The sequence below is a fragment of the Rhipicephalus microplus genome, chromosome 7 (genome assembly GCF_043290135.1).
Source record: "Rhipicephalus microplus isolate Deutch F79 chromosome 7, USDA_Rmic, whole genome shotgun sequence".
In the NCBI taxonomy this organism is placed as follows: domain Eukaryota; kingdom Metazoa; phylum Arthropoda; class Arachnida; order Ixodida; family Ixodidae; genus Rhipicephalus; species Rhipicephalus microplus.
Genome location: NC_134706.1, coordinates 66,665,082 through 66,687,370, shown reverse-complemented (window position 1 = coordinate 66,687,370; position 22,289 = coordinate 66,665,082). Strand labels below are relative to the sequence as shown.

The window sequence follows — 22,289 nt, the reverse complement described above, 5'->3', positions numbered from 1 at the left end:
CTACTAAACATAAGGAGCCAAGTACAGCAAATCAGTATCCAGAGTAAAAAAACGAAATTATGAGATATCACTCCCCTGTGCACTCTTTGCAGCCCACAATTGTAAAGACCTCCACCAAGAAGATTCGGCATGCTAGCTGCAATGTGTAGACAGGATTATATATGCACCACACTATTTTCTGTCTCTTAACTAAATTATTCGGTGCTCCTTAGCACTATTCAAGCAGGTATGGGTGAACCTGTACCACCATGCCTGTGTGGAGTAGGTGAACCTGTCCGTGTCTGTGTAGAGCACGCTAGCAGACAGTTCTTGCTCTGCAGGGACAGAACGACGACACATAGACAAGAAGGACCCGAAGGACACTGTGTGTCATTCTGTGTTGTCAATCTGTTCTCGCGCTATAACTATCGTCATGTCATACCAACTAGCCCAAGCTGCCACACTTTTAAGTTTGTCTGCGAGCATGCGATGGCTGAAGACGACACCGAGAGGAGCTACAATGACGGCACAGTGATGCAATGGTGGCTCCACAGCTGATAAGAGTTTGATAAAATGTTTCATGAAAATCATTCAGAGGCTAAGAAATTAAGAACTTCGTTCAAAATTTTGCTGCAATTGCGTTTCTAGCATAAATGAAATGGTCAACCAATACCTACTGGCAGAACTGAATGCGAAAATCAAATAAGATTGCATGTCATTAATGAGAGTACCATGGTCATGGATGGAAGCAACTTCAGCGAGACTGCCCCTCCCTGCATGTCTGCACTAAACAGAATAAAACTCCAGAAGCTCTCTACAAGCTCAGGTTGGCTACTACTATCATTGCAGCCACAGTTTCGGGTCAGTGATGATTCAAGGTCTTGTTATTAATATACCGCAGAGGAATCAACATTTGGGTGAGTCGATACTGGTTGAACCTCTTGAAGGGGTAACGCGACAAAGGACACAAAACAGGAGTGAAGACAGGACCACGGTGTCCTCTGTTCCCTCCCTGCCTTGTGTCCTTGTTTCTTAAGCTACCCTTAAAGAACTTTCTACACCGCATGATTTTCAAAACACCAATTAAGTTTTCTGTTAAGCACAAATAAATGAAAGATTACGCCGACTGACAGAGTGCTAGGCAGTAACCTTGAGAACCATACTGTAAGACTTCGACGATTTTTTACATTTCATGACAACAGCTGCAAGGCTGTATCTGTGTGCTGGTAGTCATCAAATTCAATGAACTTCAAGGCTGCTGCTGCTGCTCTGTAATTGTGTTGACAGTAAAGAAAAGCCCCAGAACAGTTTCATGTATGCGACTCACACTCATCGCTACCTTCTTTATCCTTGCAAGATATGCAAAAAAATTTGTACACCTGTATTTCTAAACAAGCCACCTCAGCTACGAGGTTTCCTCTTGCACACCTGCTGCTGATATTTTGGTGAAGAACAGTATTAAACGTTACACTGTTATGATACTGTATGTTCTCACGCATGGTTCACGACAATGTTTTCCATTTCTGCCATACACTTTTTGTTCCCTCAGTTTCTACACATGAGCTTTCTTCGTAGTCAGTAACTGCACTTGTGTACTTCCCGTTTCGCACACAACTTCGATGCACACACTATATGCTTTTTGCTCTTCTGTTGTTTGAAAATCCATGCACCTAAGAAATGGATAAGCACATCACTTTCTTGGATAAAAAGATAGGCTTAATGTCTGGCCTAATGTTAGGCTTAATATTAGGCTTAACTGATAACTTAGGCCTAGCTTCAAGCCCCTTCATCTTAGGCCTAACTGACAATTTAGGCCTAGCTTGAAGCTCTTTCATGGCGCTTTGAAATGAAAAAATTTCTACACACAATGCTTCCCTATCTCTCCCGCACTCAAGCACTTACATTAAACATTTATGCTTGGGTGAAAGATTTTGGCGACTGATCAAAGTTTGAAAGCCTGTAAAGTACTCATACTGTTAGAAATTTGAACTTAACTTCTTTACGTATAGTGAAAATAAACGTACTTATTGAATGTTTCTCTTTGTTTCGCAAGATAAAACAATGCTGAATTTTTCATGTGTTGTCAAGCATGCAAGAAGAAATAAACAGACCTACCAATTAGGAACAGCTCAGTAGTTTCTTCTTCAATAGTACACCCGATCATGCAACATAGATGTTGGTCATCTTGGTTAAGAGCTTCTTGAGTACAAACAACTAATTCAAGGCACTGAAACAACAAAGCACACTCACTACAACAGCACATTAACGACAGATACGTCAAAGCAAGAAGTCAGACCCACATGACACCAAAAACCTTGCCAGCATGAAAGGACAGCTCGAAGTCTAAAAAAAACGACACTTGTGAAAATGAGTCTCAAACGGCAGCTCTGTTATGACAAACAACCTACTTTTTCTTTTTATAAGCTGTGAAAACTAGTGCTATTCCCGCAGCACATGTTTCAAAGCAACACGAGGTATTCATTTCTAATTCGTTTTCTTTTTACTTCAACTAGGCCTGCATTACCTTCTGCTGGTCTCGGTACAAATAATTTTGATTAACCAGGAGCTTCAAACTTCCTAACGCACAAACAGTGACAAGATCGAGCGAATCAGAACACAGTGACACACTTTTAAGTATACTGCATGCGCGTTATGCTGCATTTCTCGACAAAACCTGTGCACTAGGAGAAAATTCCAAAAGAAAAAAAATAAAGAGGGAAGGAAACCGTGGCACTGATGAGTGAATGTCCCAACCACCCGTCTTCTTCTAACTTAAAGAGACAATTATTACCCCTGCCAAAATACAGTGAGAAATGAACACTGCAACTAGGCCTAAACATCAGAGCCCAGAATGCCCCCCTCCCCCCACAGCGCATCCGAGCGTCGCCTACACAACTATCTACTCTCGGAGCTCGTCCCCGCGAATTTTATGCCTTGAGTGAGGCATCCTCATTCTCTCGTTTAGTCGTATGCTCACGTCTGCTATTGTTATCGTCTGCAAATACCTGCAATTCGCAGCTAGCATGAAACCTGTATTGAGCCACACAGGGGGGCATAGGATTTGGTCGAAAGTCCAGAGCCATCACAGTAAAGCAACAGACGACATGCTCAGCTGACATCATAATCTAGAGCACACAGCACAAAGACAGGCAAGAGTCATCATCAGTCAGTTGACGCCCAAAGGCCAGACGTAAGAGCTCTCCGGGTCGATGGCTCGAGGATGCCAGAAGAATCGCTGCGGAATGTGCAGGGGCTGGATCGTGTAATGGCACTCACAGAGGCTCCGAAAGTAGAAGCGCGGCAGACGCAGGCATGTGTGTTACAAACAGCAGTATCGTCAACCTGCAGTAGCGACGGTGGGGTAGTGGCAGCGGCGGTGGTGGTGTCCTCGGGTCTTCTTGCCGGGTGGCTGTTGTGATCATGAGGTGGCAGCAGCGGCTGTGTCGATGGGGCAATCCACTTCGCCGGAATGTGTGTGGTTCTCCTCCTCGATGGCGTAGCTCAGCTTGTATTTCAGGCGTACGTGGTCCTGTAATGGGGAGATCAAGCAGCATCTGGCTATGTGCGCCGGCAAAATCTTCGTGATCATAAATGTCGTGCCTGTGACCCCTATGGTGATAAAGGCTGTGCTCTAGACACTTGTGACGATAAAAGCACTTAATCACAGTTTCTTGTGTTACACAACATATGTCAAATTGGACATACAAATTTGATCACCACGAGTTTCTTCCATCATAACACAAAACTTGCCTAGGCAAGTGATAGCTTCAAAGGCTCCATGATCTACTACCACTAATGAAAATCTTTTAATTAAATGGAACTGCTGCCTACACAGAACTGCCTCTGATATGAATGGTTTCGTACTTAGATTCTGCACCTTAGTTCATCTCTCACTTAACAGAAGTCCTGCTAAAGAGGGTTTATTTTCCTTGGTCCCTTCTGGTTCCATATCATGGGAGTCTGCTTGAGAACCAGGCTTTGATACAATTCAGATGCCAAGATATCTGGGTTTTACTGTAAGCCATATGGCACGTAGTAAACACCGCAAACCCCAACTTTGATATCAAAATCAATAAGAGGCTCAATAGTCTCCAATCACAGGCATGCTACTTGCACCTTTATGACCACAACTCAATTCCCATTTTTGTCTGTCACATGAGTGCCTCTGTCGCATAGACCCAATCCCTTTCTGAAGACTGCTAAACCGTGCTTCAAGATGTGCTTAAAACAAATTTTGGATGGTATGCATCTTTTCCCAGCCTAGCCCAACTTGAAGTGGGGCTGACACAAAACATTGCAGGCAAGATAGCCTGGGTGATCAATTCCCATGAACATGAGTATATTACCTGCAAAATATATACAGCAAGTATGGTATGCAAGCTATTTTATATGTATTCCGAAGTTACACGCCCGACTGAGCACATTACGTTGCACTTCGCAGCAATGACACCCCCGAATATGACTCAATGATGGGCCCCTACTTTCTTCATGTCACTATGCTGCAGCCGATACAAAAAGCTACAAAGACGTCGCAGTCGTCAATACTCTTTTGCCGCAAATGTGCCAGCAAACTACCTCGCGACGACTGCTTGCGAGTTTGTGATTGCAGCGCACGCATTGAAAGCTCTTTGCTTGGTTATACTGCTTTCCCATTTCAGTTTGAAGGGTCTTCTTGATGTGGACCATGCGGAAGTGCGTCACAGTTCTGTGTGCTGACAAGGTTAAGCGTTGCACACGCTAGGTGGTAATAGCTGCATTTGGTGGCTTGTCATTTTTGGAGTTCTTTGAAATCGAAACTGACACTGGTCGGTTATGAGAAGTTCGTAATTATCTGTTGTGCGTCGCAGCAAATTATGTGCCGTGTTACGACTAACAGGCTCCCAGCAACGTATTGTAACAACAAAAAAAAACACAAAGCCACAATTTTGTGTTCCAGAGCTCTTTTAAAGATTGAAGACCAGAGCTTTCACTGGTCAGAAACATGTCTGTTCCACTCACTTTGGCAGGGTTGGCAATCAGCATAACCTGGGTGATGGCAGCAGCCGGCAGGATGGGGTTGTGAGGTGGAAGCTCAGTCGCTGACGGCGGTTGCAACTTGATCCGCATCGTCTGTTTGAGATGCACGAACGACAACACAAGCAGTGGGAGAGCGAACTAAGGGCAATCGTTTGGGCTAGTTGGCTTTTCGTGTATTTTGTACAATGACAGAAGAAGAAAAGGGGAGTGTGCAATTCATGTATTGGCGTTGTTTGAAGATCGCAGGGATGGTCTCTGCCTGCGGCGAGTGGTATTTTCATCCACTATTCTTTATTCACATTTACATTATGATTACTTTTAATAACAGCCCCTATATGTTCCTTGGCATAATCGTCTGTTAGACCTCATTAATATTGTGTTTAACAAAGAAAACAAGCCATTAAATATACACTTCTTTTCTTCATACATAATGTGGTGACATTTTTGTGCAAAGTTTACCCTACATAGTGGTTACAACTATACATTTGGGCGATTTTTTTTTAAGTGTGCGGTCATCGTGCAAGTAAACATGGTACGCAGGGAAGTACTCGGCAACTTGTTTGAGACTCTTGAAAGACTTGTGCAAAAGTATTTTCAACAGTGGCTAGAATTATGCCTAGCCACGTTTATTAAAACTTTATGGGCTTGTTTTAGGCTTGTGAAAATATTAGAATGCTTCAAATGTTTGAACGACTAGCAGAGTATTCAAATTTGCTTCGTTTCAAATTTGAATTACAGATAATTTCGAAGTATTCACAATGAATGAATAGATGTATATTAATTCGCATGTAACCACCCATAAATGTGGTTTCACTGCAGTGTAGGGATGCTAAGCCATGAAAAAACTTATCCAGAAGAAATACGCTTTGCCGCGAAGCTCCACTTCAATCTTAAGGTCCCTGAAAGATTTTTTTTAGCATGTTCACAAAACGCTGCCGATCGGTAGTCCAGGCTACCGAGAACACGCGAGCCAAATATTATAGCGCAGCACGCGGCCTATATATCACAACAAATTGTCAAGCTCAGCTAAAAATTGCTCTCTTCTTTCGACAAACGGCGCTACAAGCTAAAATAAAAAATCACTTGTCACAGCCATTGTATCAGCCATTAGCTGATTTGAGCATGGCACACTCGGTCATTACTGGGGTTACCGCGGGAGGCCGCAACTTGTCCCCGTGTGTGCATGTGATCGCACTGAAAAACTGCCTATTCGAAGAAAAGAAAAAACTGAAATAGGGCTCAAGGTCACAAGGCTCGGGTGACATATTTTCTTTCCCTGAGCCCTCCCTTCCTGCTTAGCTTCCAGTGATTTCGTCGGGGTGAGAGAAGAGAGGATGCGATTGCAACGTGCGACAAATTCTTGTAACTGTGCTCATACTGGATGGATATTAAAGGCTTTTGCGGCAATAAAATTGTGAGGCAATAAGCTCCTTTAGTGAGTTCATTCCATGGTTACTTGAAAAAGTGTTGCAGGGCCCCCTTAAATGAACATACTACCCTTAAATCTATTCATCATAATTTAAGCATAAAAGCTTGTTATGCTGGCTTACATGCCCTAAGCATAATGAACTTTAAAATGATACGTATTTTCCAATTACCACTTGCATTTTATAGAAAGCCGAATCCTATTACAACTCAAAGTTGTTTAAATTTCTTCTGAACGAAAAAAAAAGGGCATTTGCATAGAGGCCTTATTTCAATTAAGAAAGATATTGTGCAGGTTAGTTAGGTCATAATAAATATGCCCATTTTTCTTTATATGTCATGTATGCTATTCCAATTAAATTAAAACTTATTTGACTAAAATCACTCTCAATTTGTTCAAATTAACTTTGAACCTAAAATTCACTATTATCCTAAAATCTGACCTAAAGATTCACTATTCGCACCAGCCTAGTTTCTTTCATAAAAGCTCAATATATTCATCATCCTGCTCCAACAATACACGTATACTCGTCCATCAATACATCGGTATGCGAAAATTTACATGCATGATTATTTCTTCACAAGTGCAACCTTAATTAATTGAAAGACAGTGTCACAAGTGCAACCTTAATTAATTGAAAGACAGTGAAAGACAGATTAAATTAATTTGAAAGACAGTGTCGTTTAAAATTAATTTAGATACAACACCACTCAACTGTTTTCTTACGGTATGAAAACAACAGCCGCTACACAACGCAACGCTCACCTTGGGCACGGTAGCCTGAAAGGCGATCCGGCGCACGGGCAGACTGCTCTGACTCGTGACGGACACGACGAGCACCGACACGTGCTCCTGGGGCCGGTTTCGTGCAATGTGAATCACCGCGCGCACCCCGTTCTCCTCGTGCAGGTTCACAGGAGCCTGCGAGCCTGCGTTCACCGGAACAGAGATAACGAGGTCTTGCATAAAATGCGGGACAATCCAAATCGCAGTATGTTCCTAAGCAATGTGCAGACTACAAGAGACACAAGAACCGTGTGTTCCAGGTTAACCTACAACACCAGGCACTGCTAGAATAGACACCAAGAAAGAGAGACTAAACTAGTATGTTGGATTCCTAGACAATTTTTATTTTCTATATCTGTATGAATCAATTTCACAGTAGAATGTTTATTACTAGCATAGCAAACACAGGCCAAGCTTCTACATCAGCGAAAATTTTCTGATTTCAATGCTTTCTGTTGGGGTCATCGTGGTGAACCATTGTGTGGACAACCTTTGGGAGGAGCCAGAGGTTGCGTGTGTTTTATACATGGTAATAAACTATTTTGATCTATCGCAAGTGCGCTTTTCCCCATTGCACATTCACCCTTCTAGTGGCGGCATCTGCCACGCTTTCTAGCAGACACAAGGTCCTGGTTGCACATGCGGGGATTTGTCTTTTAGGCGTGCTTATATCAAGAGAGCCGTGTCTGCATTTTCCAGGTCATAGCTCTAGTAAACTGCGCTTGAATACACTGCTTGCTGTAAGTCGCTAGCCACCATGAACTGCACAGGAGGGAAGCTGGCCTTTAATTTACTTCATGAATGGTAAGAGTGCAATGAAGACGAACACACAATGGAGGGCATGTGTGCCTTCATTGTGCGTTCGTCTTCATTGTGCTCTTACCGATCATAAACAAGAAAGACTAATATGCCTGAATTTCTGCCTTCAAAAGTACGAAAAATGTCCACTGTGCCTTTATTCGTTAAACGTGGTCGCACAGCTCACCCGGCTGTATCTGCTCCAGGGGCACAAACAGGTTGTTCAGGAGATCATCCGTAGCCATCTTGGAAGGAGATCCTGGAGGATGCCCCTCCATGGGGGCCAGCATAGACGGTCCCAGCGGCAGCGTCTTTGGTCCGACACTCATGGGCTGGAACACTCCCGCTGAAGCCGGAATGTTGCTGGAGCTTGCAGCAGCCAGCAGGGGTCGTGACATCTGGTTCAGTGGAATCTTCTGTGGTGTGCTGCGTGCAATGTAAAAAAAAAACTGTATGGTTCCTGTGCCAAAACTACAAACCAATTACTTGAAGCACGCATGCCATCACAAGCGACTTCACATTAACAATTTTTTTGTCAAGAATAAATCTCACTATGTTGGGGACAACCATCCTCCGTTAGGCAGCTAAGGTTGCAGAGCCAGAGCATGTGTGCGGTAGCCGGTGGCAAATTGTATTTTTTGTCATTCATTTTGCTTCACATATACACTGTAACTATACTACAAATTGCGTGCTGTATTCTTTGCTTGGTTTATCGTCCATTCGCTCTCAATAAAGTTGTGTCTGATAAAAAAAAAGAACCCTCTAAATTGCCCTTTCATTCACCACTACCTATGGTAGTTTTCGACAATGTCAGTGCAATGGTGCACTTGACAATTCATACGAAATGATGTTGGAGAGTACTTTTTAGAACAAAAGTGTTTTGTGCGAGACTACAAGCAGAATTTCTGTAGTGTAAGCACTTAACGCAATCAACAAACCCTGCACTTTGTGGGATTCCCATGAGATTGCATGAGTTAATGCCGTTGAATAACAGCACTTCGGAATTTCAGCTTTTTCACTTTAATCTAACCATAGCAGACTCTGAAACACGGGTGTACACAGGAACGATCATCTCTCTCTACAACATCACGTGGCATGCAGTATTCAGTCACACCTCTCTCACATATTTCAGTGCATGTGTGACCCAGCAAAGCCACATGCTAAACGTCATTCCTTGCACGATACGTCTAGACGGTCTTATATTATTTTTTTTTTCTACTCGCACCTGAAATCTGGGATAACTTCCATGGTTTCTTCATAAATAACAGGAGAAAAATATCAGGTCCTTGTAAGGTTTTTACGCATTACTTGGGAAAATATTTGTGCCTGCATGTTTCCACAAAATAGGGATAGCAAAAAAAAAGATGCGAAGAATGCTTGAGTTTCGCCTTCAAAAGTAGAACATGACATAATCAAGCCCCATCACCTTCTCAATTGCTAGCCTGGCTTTGTTTGGTCCTCAGTGCATGCCTCAACTATGCCGTAAGGAAACGAACAACTGTGCACGTAACAGGGGCCGCTTAAGCTATCCTAGAATGCCTACTGAGAATAAAGCTGCTAAGTGCCCACTACACAATTGTCTGTTTTCCAAATCAGAAAAGAGCTCAAACTGTTAAAAAACCTTTACACCACAATTCCAAATTTTCCATATCAGCAAAGGGCTTGCCAAGTGTCTGTAAGGCAACACGTGAACCTACGCAGCTGCTCACGTGGTTGATGCTTTTACAGCTAATGATGAATAAATATCTGAGCGCTTCGTAATGGGTGGGTCTTTAAAACACCAGCTTGTAGCACAATTAACGTCTTTTGATGTCTGGTGTGATCGAACAATATAGCAAGCAAGACCACACAATATAGCAAGCAATAAAGAGAATCCTCCCACTAAATGATATTCACAAAGAGTCTTTCAATGTGAAGCAATTTTTAGCGAACTTCAGGCCCTTTGAGCTTCGAGCATGTCTTTCTTTCCTTGAAGGTTTTTTACTTTTTTGGGAAGGGAGGGGGGGGTCAGCTCGTGGGTCAGTCAGTTGACCGACTGCGACCCACTTACCGACCAACCCAGCAACCCAGGCACTCACCTGGCTAGCTGCCTACATCTGGGTGCTCTCGGAATCCTCAAAATTAGTCTGAGAGGGTAAGAGGCTTTGACGAACATGTCTGGCTGGTCATGACATGAATAACATGAAAATCCAGTCTCGAACGTCCTCGAACCTTTTCCTCCTGACACGTGTGGTACATACCTATGTACCACGAGCCGCGACAGGCAGGTATGCCTCACAAGCAATTGACAGTTAATATCTTCCCAAGAACAGTGCGAACAGACATTAATAATTTAAATGTGAGGGCAATAGCAAAAATTAACATCAGCAGCGTTGACCCGATGCATAAAAAAAAATAAACATTAGGGTCCCAGCAAGAATCAAACCCAAGGATTCTGTGCAGCAATCAAACATTCTACCGCAAAGCCATGCCAGGTCTTAAAACTGCTTTGGAGAAAGATGCTATGCAGGCTTAATATTGATGAAATGTCAATAGTGGTTGCAGTGCGGCTGTCTAGTTTAATAAATATTACATACCGTATTTACTAGCGTAATGAATGCACTCTCATAATGAACGTACCCCCAACTTCAGTCATCAAAATTTAGGTTTTTTTTCCCCAGGTAATAAACGCACCCCCTACATTCATCCACTGCAGTCCTGCTAACCAACACATGGCACCACCTTACCCGTTGGATCTTTTCCGGTTTTTTTATTATCATGTCACCTCAACCAGCTCCCTCTTCCCCTGCACCCTCTGCCGCGCACCGTAGTGTTTTTCTTTCCATGTGTGCACGGCACATTCCCAATCTTTTTTGATTATCTATACGCCACAGCGACGTTCACGAACGTTGCTAGTGTAGAGACATCTTAGCTGATAAGCACACAGCGAGCAAAGGTAACAAAACTGCCCGCACAAACCAACTGTCGCTTCCTGCAAATACGAAACTTTAAGGCCCAGCCACATGAATGCAATTTTAGAGCGACGACGACAGGATTTCCTGTCGCCATGGCAGTCCCGAAGGGCCATTCGTCGCCATTGCTTCGTAGGTTTCTCAAAAACCAGAAAAAAATCTATTGTCGCCCAGAAAAGATAATGACTATTTCGGCAACATGGTAGCACCCCCGACTCTCCCTTTGGTTGCAATTTGCTCTTCGTGCTTGTTATCCGCACATACTTCTGGGAACCAAAATATAGGCTACCTTTTATACAGTAACTTCTTATGTGGACAGTGAGGCGGCGGCCGTACTTTGCCATTAATCTTGTTATCGTTGGTTTGTTTTGATACTTCGGTGGTAGCTTGTTGCAATGTTGGTTCCTTGCTACAATTTCAACGGCGTCCTCCAGTCGTCGTGCGAGGTTACCACAAAGTTGTCAAAGTGCGTCGTAGGGCACGCTTTTGGGCGCCTCTCAAGATCACAGCAGATACCGCTGATGCGGTTAAACGATTGCGAGAAAAGATAACGGCGAAATGCTTTTATGGCGTGCGCAGGCAGCGCAGGGACATTTTGCAGAAGGTAGCGCCATGAACCACCGAAGATGAGTGAAGTGCAAGAAATAATCTGTTTCTAAACAGTGTACACGAATGTCAGATGCAAACGGCTAAGCGACTCAACTTTTTTTTTTGCATCACCGCATTTTTTGCACATTCCAAAAAGTTTTCATAAAATTTGCCTTGCAGTACAAAGGCACCCCCATCTTTGCTCCGATAATTAGAGAAAAAAAATGCATTCATTGTGCAAGTAAATACGGTACCTACTCTTTTGATACACGCATTACGTCGTCTTAATGTGAGCTGTATACTTAAGCGCCATCCACAGAAGTTGGTCAACGTAGGGGGCTAGCATTCTTCCAAGCACAAGCACTACATATTAGCTTACCACTTCTGGCGTTGGTAATACCCATGTTAGTGGTGGTATCGCTACGCAACTGTAAACAACTGCTTATGAAAAACATATGCGACTCTTCAACATATATCTGTGTGCACAACATTTTTACATATATTTAGCTTCATTTCATAACGTTTCACACAATAACAAAATTAAACCATAGTCCCCACTTCTCCGCATGCTTTGCATAACCGCTTTAAATCTATGCCATTAAATTTAAATCTATGCCTTTAAATCTATGTGGGGTCTGCCCAATTTTTTTCCGAAGCAGTTTTCAGCAATGGCAAAGCGTGGCTCTGTGGTAGAGTATCAGCTTGCCATGCAGAAGGCTTGAGTTCGAGCCTTCTACAAAGAAAATATTTATTATATTTATTTTGCATGTATCTTGCTTAATTTTTCGGTCATAGCGCTGATTTTTCACCTTACAACCAATGACATCGACACCTGAACTTCTGCACATTGAGCTTTTCAACGCTATTGCATTGATAAATAAAAGGCGAATAATAATGTGACCAACTCAGTAGGCGCGACAAAGGTGTTTGCTCACGTGGGGAAGTCTCCCTGTGAGCCAGGGTTGTGGGGCAGGGCCTGCTTGATGAGCGACTGGCCCAGGGCATCTAGCTCTTCCAGGCCACGTGACTTGCCCAGTAGAGACCCACCTGCAGGACGAGGCAAACGTTGCATCCGCAAGTGTTGCACGCTGAACAGAAAGCCGCCTCCTTGTCCTATGAAGCGATACAGTCGAACCTCATTATAACAAAGTTGCATCTTACATGAAAATAGCTTCTTCACATCCGAAAATTTGTTATAAGGGTATGTTCCTAACACTATATCTATTGCTAGACTATTTTTCACTTAATTTGTTATAACCAATATTTCGTTATATTCGGGATCACTATATTGAGGTTCGAGTTTATGTGGCAAAACATCTAACCAATATTTCGTTATATCGGGCCGGGATCACTATATTGGGGTTCGAGTTTATGTGGCAAAACATCTATCACCATCTTTCCACTACTGGAGCACGTGCGGAGGAGAGTCTTTCTGGTGTCACCATTGCTGGTGCACAAACTCCATAAATGATTTGCAAACATTTGTTACTGCTTCTTTAGGCTCCAACATTAGCAAATTTTTACCCGATTTCCATGACAAATTTAAGTACAATGTTAATGTAATACAATATTTGAAAGCGAACAAGAGTGCAGAAACACTGCGCCACTTTGTTTCAGCAAATGAAAAGTGGTGTGGTGCAACCAAAGTTGGTGCAGCTGCTTGCTTTTGCTGAAAGCTTTCTTCTGCATGCCCACTTAGCTCTAATATGTTGCAGTGAAATTCATTTCCAATTATTGTATATTACTGATCAACGGCAAAGGAGCCCTGTAGGGCACTGTAGTCAACAAATGCAGCCTAAGCAATTCCATGTTGCCACCGATAAGAGCCGAACCACTGAAAAAAAAAGTGCGTGAATAGTAGGCTTTCGGTCTCATTACCTGCCATTGCAGCGTTGCTGTTGCCATTGCCGATGTTGTTAATGTGGTTCCCCTGTTGGATGTAAGAGGGTGTCGGCCGCAACGGCGAAGATAGCAGGCCGCTCGCTGTACCGGGTGCCAGCATTGTGGGCTGCGCCACTGCCTGATGTGAGGGTGAATATCCCGGAAGCCGGGAGGGGGCAGCAGCATTGCCAAAGCCCCCAAACGGGCCTGCACCGGCGGCACCCCCGGCACTGGCATTGGTGCTAGCCTGAGGCAGACCCGGGGAAAAGAGAGAGCCCAGATCTGCCATGCTGCTGGTCGCAGTCGGCGGGCCAGGATCTCCTATGCCTGCAAGGCCAAGAAAAGACAACCCAGGTAATTTCAATGTTTATCAACTCTCTATGAAGTGCCAATGGGGACGTGACCGTCATGTGCAGCCTCTATTTGTGTATTTCATAAATAAACTAGATAGACTAACTATTCACAAATAGAATCTGAAGGCACCAGAAAAACATGTTTCGTTCTACAGAAGCTTCGTTTAGCGAGAGATGAACAGAAGTGCAAAATCATGTTAGCAGCAGATACTCCACTAAGAAAGTGATTCTTTTTAAGACCTTTCCTGATTAGTGAGACTGTAACTAAATTTACTGTAGTTGAATTAGGTTTGGGGTCTCGCATACCAAAACCACGATACATTTATGAGCCACCCCAAAGTGGGGGAAGAGTCGAAATTAATTTTGACCGCTCTGTTATCCTGAACATGTGCCTAAAGGTAAACATAAGGGCATTTTTGTAATTCACTCCTGAAATATGGATGCCATGTCCGGGAACAGAACCAATACCTTACTGCTTTGCAATGCCTTTAAGCTACCACAGTGGGTCCAGCAACTATACTTACTGTTCAGAAAGTGAGGTTACGCGTTCTTCATAAGCAAGTTATGGCTTTGGAATGGCAAGGTAACAGCTACACAATGAGGTATTACAGTCGAATCTCGATAATTCGAACTCGAAGGGGCTCGAAAAATTGTTCAAATTAAAAGAAGTTCGAATTAAGGAAAGCTAAATAAACGGAGGACTCTCCGTGCAGTGGCGCATGTGCATTGAGCATGTGCATTTCAGAAGACTCACATTTATTAACAAATCACAGGACATCCGTTATTGACACGTTTGCCTTGCAGCGAGTAAATCAATTTCACACGCAGCTTGCAAAGCATTTCTACTTCAGCTTCAGCATTCTCCTGGCAAGAGAAGTTGCGCACGGAAATCTCCAGCGCCGACACTTTCTAAAGACGACGACAACAACAACGACTGCGTAGCAGCCGCAGCATGGCCAGCACGTGACGAGAAAGAAGGAGTGTCTCCACGCAAAGAGAAGCGGATCGGCATTTGAGAGAAAACCAACACACCACGGCAGCTTTTTTTTTTTCTTTCTTCAAACCCGTCATTGAAAAGAGAAGGGTTATGTGGCAGGGACGGGAAAGAGGAAAGCGTACCCCCCCCCCCCCCCCTTCCCTCATGGCTCAGAGCCGTGCTCCCACAAGGGGCAAGGGCTGAAGAAAATAGTGCCATTTTCCTTTCCTTCAACCACGCATTCATTCAACCCAGCAACAGCTTTCTGTTGTTGTTTTTTTTTTTCCTCTCTCTTCGCGGGCGGCATTGGTAGGAGGAGGGTCTTTACGTGGCAGGGACGGAAAAGGGAGAAGTGTGACATGGGCACATCGCAGATCAGCATTTTAGAGAGGGCAAACATTCCATCATAGCCTTTTCTTTCCTTTTCATTTCCTTCGTGCGCAGCAGGTGCCGCCACAGGATAGGGCGGGGTGTTGAGAGCATTTTCGGAGCGCGGTATGTTCGAATTAATCGTCGCAAGCGCTTGCGTGTTTGAATTATTGGGCATCTTCGCCCATTGAAATACACAAAGCTTTGACAGGACCGCATCGTGAGTTCGAATTAACCAGAAGTTCAAATTAAGCGTGTTCTAATTAATGAGATTCGACTATAGTAACATGCACTGAATATTTCAAAATCCACTTCACAAGTAAACCTCGACAGTACCATCGTAGCAACATCGCCCACTCAATTTCATGACAATTTTATGGTCACTGTTTACAGTTCACTTATATAACTGACAATGCAGCTGTAGCGCTGCTTTGACCACTGATAAAGAGTCAACAGCATAGAAAAAGACACTAATACAAAACTATGGCTTCGGATTGCGACATTCATGCAAGTAATCAAACCTCACCGAGGGCAAGTAGCTGGTCATCGAGCAGGCTGAGGTCGACGGGGACCTTCTTTGGTTCTTCGCGAACATCGGGGCCCAGGGAGCCCAAATCCAGCAAGGAGCCCGCAGCAGCCGCAGTAACCGGGGCAGCCGACATGGCTGCATTTTGACAGCCCCATCCAAGAAATGCAGTCACCATTAAAAGTTTAACAGACCAAGAGGTACAGGAAAGAGCTGAATATTTACACTGCTCCTACAGGCAGCCTTGAATTCAGATTTCCAGCTGGCTCTACAACGCACTGACAACATGTACTGCGTGGTTCAGCAAAATGCAGTCCCTAATTTCTGAGAAATTCAATGCTTTCTTTCACCTAGTGGCCTCTAAACTTTTCACATTAGATGTAAAAAAATTTCTACATAAGAGAGAATGGGGAGAGAAAGGTACATCTAAATAATGAGTCTTCAATACGAAGATTTACCAAATAACGAGTCTTCAATACAAAGATTAGGCCCATACCCAAACATTTCACGGCAGCACACCAATACAGCAGGGACTTTCAAAGAGAGATTCTCTGATGCCTTTTCGAGAGGAAAGGCTTCAGATATGCATCACGTGCTAAAATGAAAGCAGCCCCATCGTCAACCCCGTTGGTTTGACATGCGAGGGTAGGAGCAAGAAAGCTCACAGTACAGGGACTTGTATGAAATTCCAGCACAGTTAAATATCGCTACAATGGCATTTCCCTTATAATAAAAACTTTTCTGTTCCTCATTAGCAGCTCGCAGAAAACAATACAAAAAACAACTCTTATGACAAATGATTTTTTTCGGAAGCTTTACTTTAGTTTATCTTGTTTACCTTGTTTACCTTAGTTTATCTTGGCTTGCTACTCCAGATGCCGGGTGAAGGCATCTGTCCTTTGGTGTTCTAACACCGATGCACACACACAGAAACTCACCATGGGTGTCGTTCAAGGCAGTGGTCGAGCTCCCACCGTTGACAGCCGGCTCCAGCCCCATGGTCTTTTTGTAGATGTTGATCACATTGGTCAGCTCATCATTGGCTGTCAAGATTTCGTCTGAGCGAGAGGAGCAGGAATTACATTGATGAGCAAACGCTAACTAATGCCACCACAAGCATCCCACTCTTTTCCCTCCCCTCCCCCCCCCCCCCCCCCCCGGACACATGCCAGAATCAAAGTACAGTAGACTCGGTTTAAAGGAAACCTGAAGGGACCAAGAAAATGTGTTTCCTTTGAGAGGAGTTTCGTTTACTTAGAGATAAACAGGGGTATGCTATTCAAGTACGAAACCAAACATATTAGTGGCAGTTATTTTATATAAGCAGCGATTTAATTTAAGAGAGTTTCTATTTATTAGAAGTCTACTGTACGTACAATAGCCAAACCTTACTCTGTATTTATTTCTTAAAGATGCAGGCTTCAGTTGCCCTTCTCTGTGCACAGGCTTACTCTCGTCCTCTCCCACTCGTGTTGAGGAATTGAGAGCAACGCATTAATAAAAACTATGCTAGGCAGAACAGTCTGTGCTTTGACAAAGACGAGTCCTCTTGTTGAAGCACTGCCTCCAGCCAATTTCAATGATTTCTTATCCCATTAAGACTTCATCTGCCCCTGAATTTCTGTATTGTCTGAAATGCTTAATTTGATCCCAATCTAGTTCTGTAAACTTCTTAAAGAATGGTGTCGACAGAACTTCCTTACACAAGTTCTACTGGTGGTCAACAAAAAGCGGGAAATATAGAGGTTTGAGTGCACTGAAGTCTGGCACATTCACCGTCATCATCATCATCATCGGTTCGACTATGCCTCCTGCAGGGCAACGGCCTCTCCCGAGTTCCGCCAATCAACCCAGTCCTGTGCTTGCTGCTGCCAAGCTATACTCGCAAAGTTCTTAACCTCACCTGCCCACCTAAATTTCCGTGTTGCCCTTGCGCGTTTGACTTCTCTTGGTATAGAGTCAGTTAATCTCAAAGACCAGCGCCTATCTTACCTACACACTGCATGCCTTGCCCATGCCCATTTCTTGCTCTTGCTTTCAGCTACGATATCCTTACTGTATTTTCGCGCGTATAACCCGCACCAAAAACCCAAAAATTTCAGTGGCAAAGTGGAGGTGCAGATAATACGCGGGGTTTTACTATAGTGCTGTGAAGCCCCTGACAGCAATGCGTGTTGTGCTGTGAAACCCTTTAATAGTGTAGCGAAGGCTACGGAGGCGGTTTCCGCAAATTCGTGTTGCTCCGCAAGTAGCACGGCAGCTTGCGGCCGATTTTGGTTTCGCTTGCTTGCATCGTTGAAGCGTTTAGAAAAACATTTAGGGAGAGACAATTCGATTGTTCAGTGTAAAATCTCACTGTCACACCACAAGTATATTTTTTGGACGTTCGCGGCCACTCAGTGACCCTCCACATGTCCCTACGTCACGGACGCCATGTTTACCTTTGGAAAGGGCTTGCCGAAAAGGTGGTGCTGTCTAAGAAATAGAAAGAAAAGGAAGGCATTTTTGCAAAGTGAACGATACCTGTATCTTACCTACGACTTCCCGCAACCGTTTGAGTTCCATAATAAATAAAGCAGTATTTATTTCAGCAAGGCAAATGAGATATTATAGTGCCTATAGAGATATTATCAGTAAACTTATGTACTACTTTTTGACGTGGTAGCAGGCATGCATTTCGGTTCTGTTGTTTCCAGGGTGCTGTTACAATGTACTAAAAGGGGTAGTGCTGCCAAGTTGTCGCAAAGTGTGAGCGCTCTTTACCTCGCTGATACCGCTAGTTCTCCACATCTCGACGCGTTCGCCAAGCCTAAGTCGATCTGTTCTGTCACCATGAGTAGCGTACGGCGGCAGGCCTTCATGGCACAGCAAAAGCTTAAGATCATCGCCGTCACCGAGGAATTTGGAAATTGCGATGCGGGAAGACGGCACGATGTGGACGAGTCCTGCGTGCGGCTGTGAAGAAAGAAGAAAGAGAGCCTACAAGCCGCGCACCGCGAACGTAGGTCATTTCGTGGCCCCAAGACCGGTGCCTACCCTGAGCTGGAGGCGGAGCTAGTAAAGTTATTCAAAGATGTGAGAAGCAGGGGTCACGCCGTATCGACTGAGATGGCCCAAGTGGAAGTGCAGCGACTTTCGAGGGAGCTAGGCCTACCTCACGAGTTTTGTGCGAGCCGCGGATGGCTGCACCGCTTTATGAAGCGGCAAGGGCTCTCAATCAGACGGCGGACTACAATATGTCAACGCTTGCCGGCTTCTTATGAGGAGAAGCTGCTCAAGTACCAGAGATATGTAATTGGCCTGCGAAAGCAGCACAATTACATTTTCTCGCAAATCGGCGATGCGGATGAAACTCCTGTTTATTTTGAAATGCCGTAGGACACAACGATTGAGAAGACGAGCAGCAGTTCGGTGAGCGTGCTGACCGGCGGGAACACGAAACTGCGCATCACAGTCTTGCTTTGTGCCCTCGCCGACGGCACGCAACTGGGATCGTACGTCATCTTGAAAAGGAAAACTCTACCAAAGGTTCATTTGCCTGCCGATATGGTGGTGCGTGCACACGAGAACGCGTGGATGAACACTGACTTGTTCGTAGACTGGATCAAGACGGTAAGGGAGAAGAGGCCCAGTGCGATGCTTGCAAAGAGACCCATGCTCGTTCTTGACTCGTTTCGCGGCCACACAACTCAGGAAGTGAAGGACCGCCTTTCACGCAACGGCACCGACTTAGTTGTTATACCCGGTGGAATGACATCAATTTTGCAGCCTCTAGATGTGTCGCTTAACAAGCCCTTCAAAGCGCACGTCAAGCGCTATTATGCCGAGTGGATGGCTGAAGGCCTCTACGACTTGACGCCGACAGGACGAGTCCGAAGGCCTGATATTGCCCTATTCTGCAAGTGGATTGTCGAGGCATGGAAGGCCATTCCAGGTGAGATGGTTGATTGATTGATTTGTGGGGTTTAACGTCCCAAAACCAACATACGATTATGAGAGACGCCGTAGTGGAGGGCTTCGGAAATTTTGACCACCTGGGGTTTTTTTAACGTGCACACAAATCTGAGTACACGGGCCTACGACATTTCTGCCTCCATCGGAAATGAAGCCGCCGCAGCCGGGATTTGAACCCGGGACCTGCGAGTCAGCAGCCGAGTACCTTAGCCACTAGACCACCGCGGCGGGGCAGGTGAGATGGTGCGAAAAAGTTTCAATAAATGCTGCATCACAAACAAAATGGATGGAACCGAAGATGACCATGTGCATAATAGTGAGGACTGCGGCTCAAGTGATAGTTCTAGCGAGAGCAGCGACAGTGAGTGAATTGTGACTGGCCTTGCAGACAGCGTAATCTGCTTGCTAATTAAAGCTTTTTCTGTCTACATATGTGCTATGTTGCTTGAGCAGTAGGTTTTGTACAGCCTTTCCTGTATATCAAATATGCGAGCAATACGCGAGGATTTTTTTTTTTTCTCGGTGAGCTGAAAGTGGGAGTGCGGATTATATGCAGGGGCGGGTTATACGGGCAAAAACACGGTAACTGCCATTTGTTCCCTGACCAACTCTACTCCCTCACCGTCTCTTAAGGGACGTCACAATGAAAACTATTCTTGTTATTTATGGAGATGAAGTGATGAAATTTGGCATGGAGATTTCATTTGTTGCACTGACAGCATAACTGAAATCCCTTTAAAGTTACAACACCTGATAGACTCTCACTGTCATACCGAAAGCATTTAATTATTTTAGCATAGATCCATCAAAACTTTTGCATAAAGATACAGCAATGCTTCAATAACTCGAAGTCACAAAAACTAGAAAAAACTTCTAGATTATGGATTTTTGAGATAAACCAAGTTGTGCTAATTGTCGGAAAAAAATTAGTGCTTTTCAGAAAATCCATATTACTTACCGGCTCTTAAGCGGCAGTTTCTAATCTTTCTTCTTGTGTAGGTTTAATAGATTCAAAAAATAACATACAAGAGACTCTGACCGGCTGGGTTTTGCCGCACTGTCATTTTATATAACAGAGAAAAACTTCCTAATGCTCGTCTGCTTTGCGGTCAAACTCGGGCCTAAGAAGGCGTACTCCAACTTCTTGATGCATCGCATCAGTTGACCTTTTTCGCCGCTGCACTCGACCTTATTTCAAAGCCATATCATCAATGCCGCTTCAACGTATGGTAACTTCAACCCTCGAACCCGCTTCCGCTGACTGGAGAAACTCTGCTAAAATTCATCCAGCACCTTCTGCCTGTTTTCCAGCACCCTCGAAAGGGTAGACAAAGGGATACCGCATTCCTGCGCTATGCTTGATTTTGTTCGGCCCCCTTTTTTTCACCTCCCTAATTAGGGCAACCTTTTTTCTAGTGTTGGCGACTTGCACTGCTTTGATGCTATGCTTGCCGCGCTGACGCTACCCTAAGTTGCCGCTCCTCACAGTCATAAAAAATCCGTACCATTCAGTTTGCTCAGATGAATGGAAATCACACCTCAGGAAAAATCACAAGCATTGCACAAAGCAAACGAGACAAACAACGCCAAGTGTGAGTAGAGGGTCTCTCTTTTCAGCGCATGTGTCACATGACATGCGACAGGGTCACTTGACAAAATTCATACGTTGCTGGGCTGAGACTTTGCGCACTTCGCGTTCGTAGAAAGCATAGACATAGTGGCAGGCGTGGATAAATGAGAAAATAAAATCAACAGACTTCAGGCGTGGCAGCATCGTCCTGATCTTGTGAAATGGTCTGGCGGTGGAATGTTTGTTCCACTCCCAGTCATGACTTCGTGTTATCCGCAATCTGACCCAAAAATACTTTGAGATAAAGAGAAAAATATAGATAGACGTTTGGTGTCACGGAAAATTTCAACTTAGCCAATTTTTCGTATATGCAATTTCCGAGTTAACGAGGTATTACTGTAATGACAAGGGCCCATTCTGTACCGTAATGCTATTAGTCTATTCTTTAATATTGAGGTAAGCACACAAACAAAATTGTTCAAATGTCCTGGGCATACTGCCTTACTAACAACTTTTTTTTACAAAAAGCTAATCATAAAGATCTGTATGATGCACATACAAATATGGATGGCACTCATTGAAGTCTCAAGATCTAAGTGCAGAAAACAGCATGGCTTTATCTTCCTTCATAGTGAAATGGCACAGCGATGACTGACAGCAAATGCTCAAAAAATGAGAACTGAAAAAATGGAGCTCGAAGAAATTGGAGCTACACGCTAAGAAAGCAAAACTCCGAAAGGAGCTGTTTTTTTTTTTTTTTTCATTGGAGATATGCAGCTTTGCGGCTATCTTCAGCTCTAATTGTCCTTTTTGATGATGCCAATATGCTGGCACTGTGCCAAGGGAAAGCTGCAGATTTGAATTTTCTAAAGCTTAGTTTTCTCATAGCATTATGCGACAGCCCCTCCAGTGAAATTCTTTTTTCTCGGCTTCTATTACTTATTTCAGCCTAATATTTCACCATGATGCAAAAACGTGCACAGGACTGCAGAAAAAAAATTATCGAAAAATTGAACATTTCGACCAAATTTACTATTCCTATTGTCACTCAAGGTTACACTTATCATTTTACTTTCCACTGCACGCTCCGTCATTCCCACTCTATTCAACTCATGA

At 44.1% G+C, this 22,289-nt stretch overlaps 1 protein-coding gene across 1 annotated transcript in view; it reads right to left on the bottom strand.

Moving 5' to 3' along the window:
- Nucleotides 1–3,003: 3,003 nt before the first annotated feature.
- The window catches only part of Gga (ADP-ribosylation factor-binding protein Gga), a 40,246-nt gene continuing 20,960 nt past the window's right edge, over nt 3,004–22,289 (bottom strand). The window contains exons 9-16 of the mRNA XM_037431442.2: nt 16,588–16,707; nt 15,650–15,787; nt 13,423–13,752; nt 12,480–12,591; nt 8,193–8,431; nt 7,187–7,350; nt 4,978–5,088; nt 3,004–3,508 (exon numbers count right to left, since the gene is read on the bottom strand). Coding sequence (XP_037287339.2) covers nt 3,398–3,508; nt 4,978–5,088; nt 7,187–7,350; nt 8,193–8,431; nt 12,480–12,591; nt 13,423–13,752; nt 15,650–15,787; nt 16,588–16,707 — 1,325 coding nt within the window. The 3' untranslated portion in view covers nt 3,004–3,397. The remainder of the gene's footprint in view (nt 3,509–4,977; nt 5,089–7,186; nt 7,351–8,192; nt 8,432–12,479; nt 12,592–13,422; nt 13,753–15,649; nt 15,788–16,587; nt 16,708–22,289) is intronic.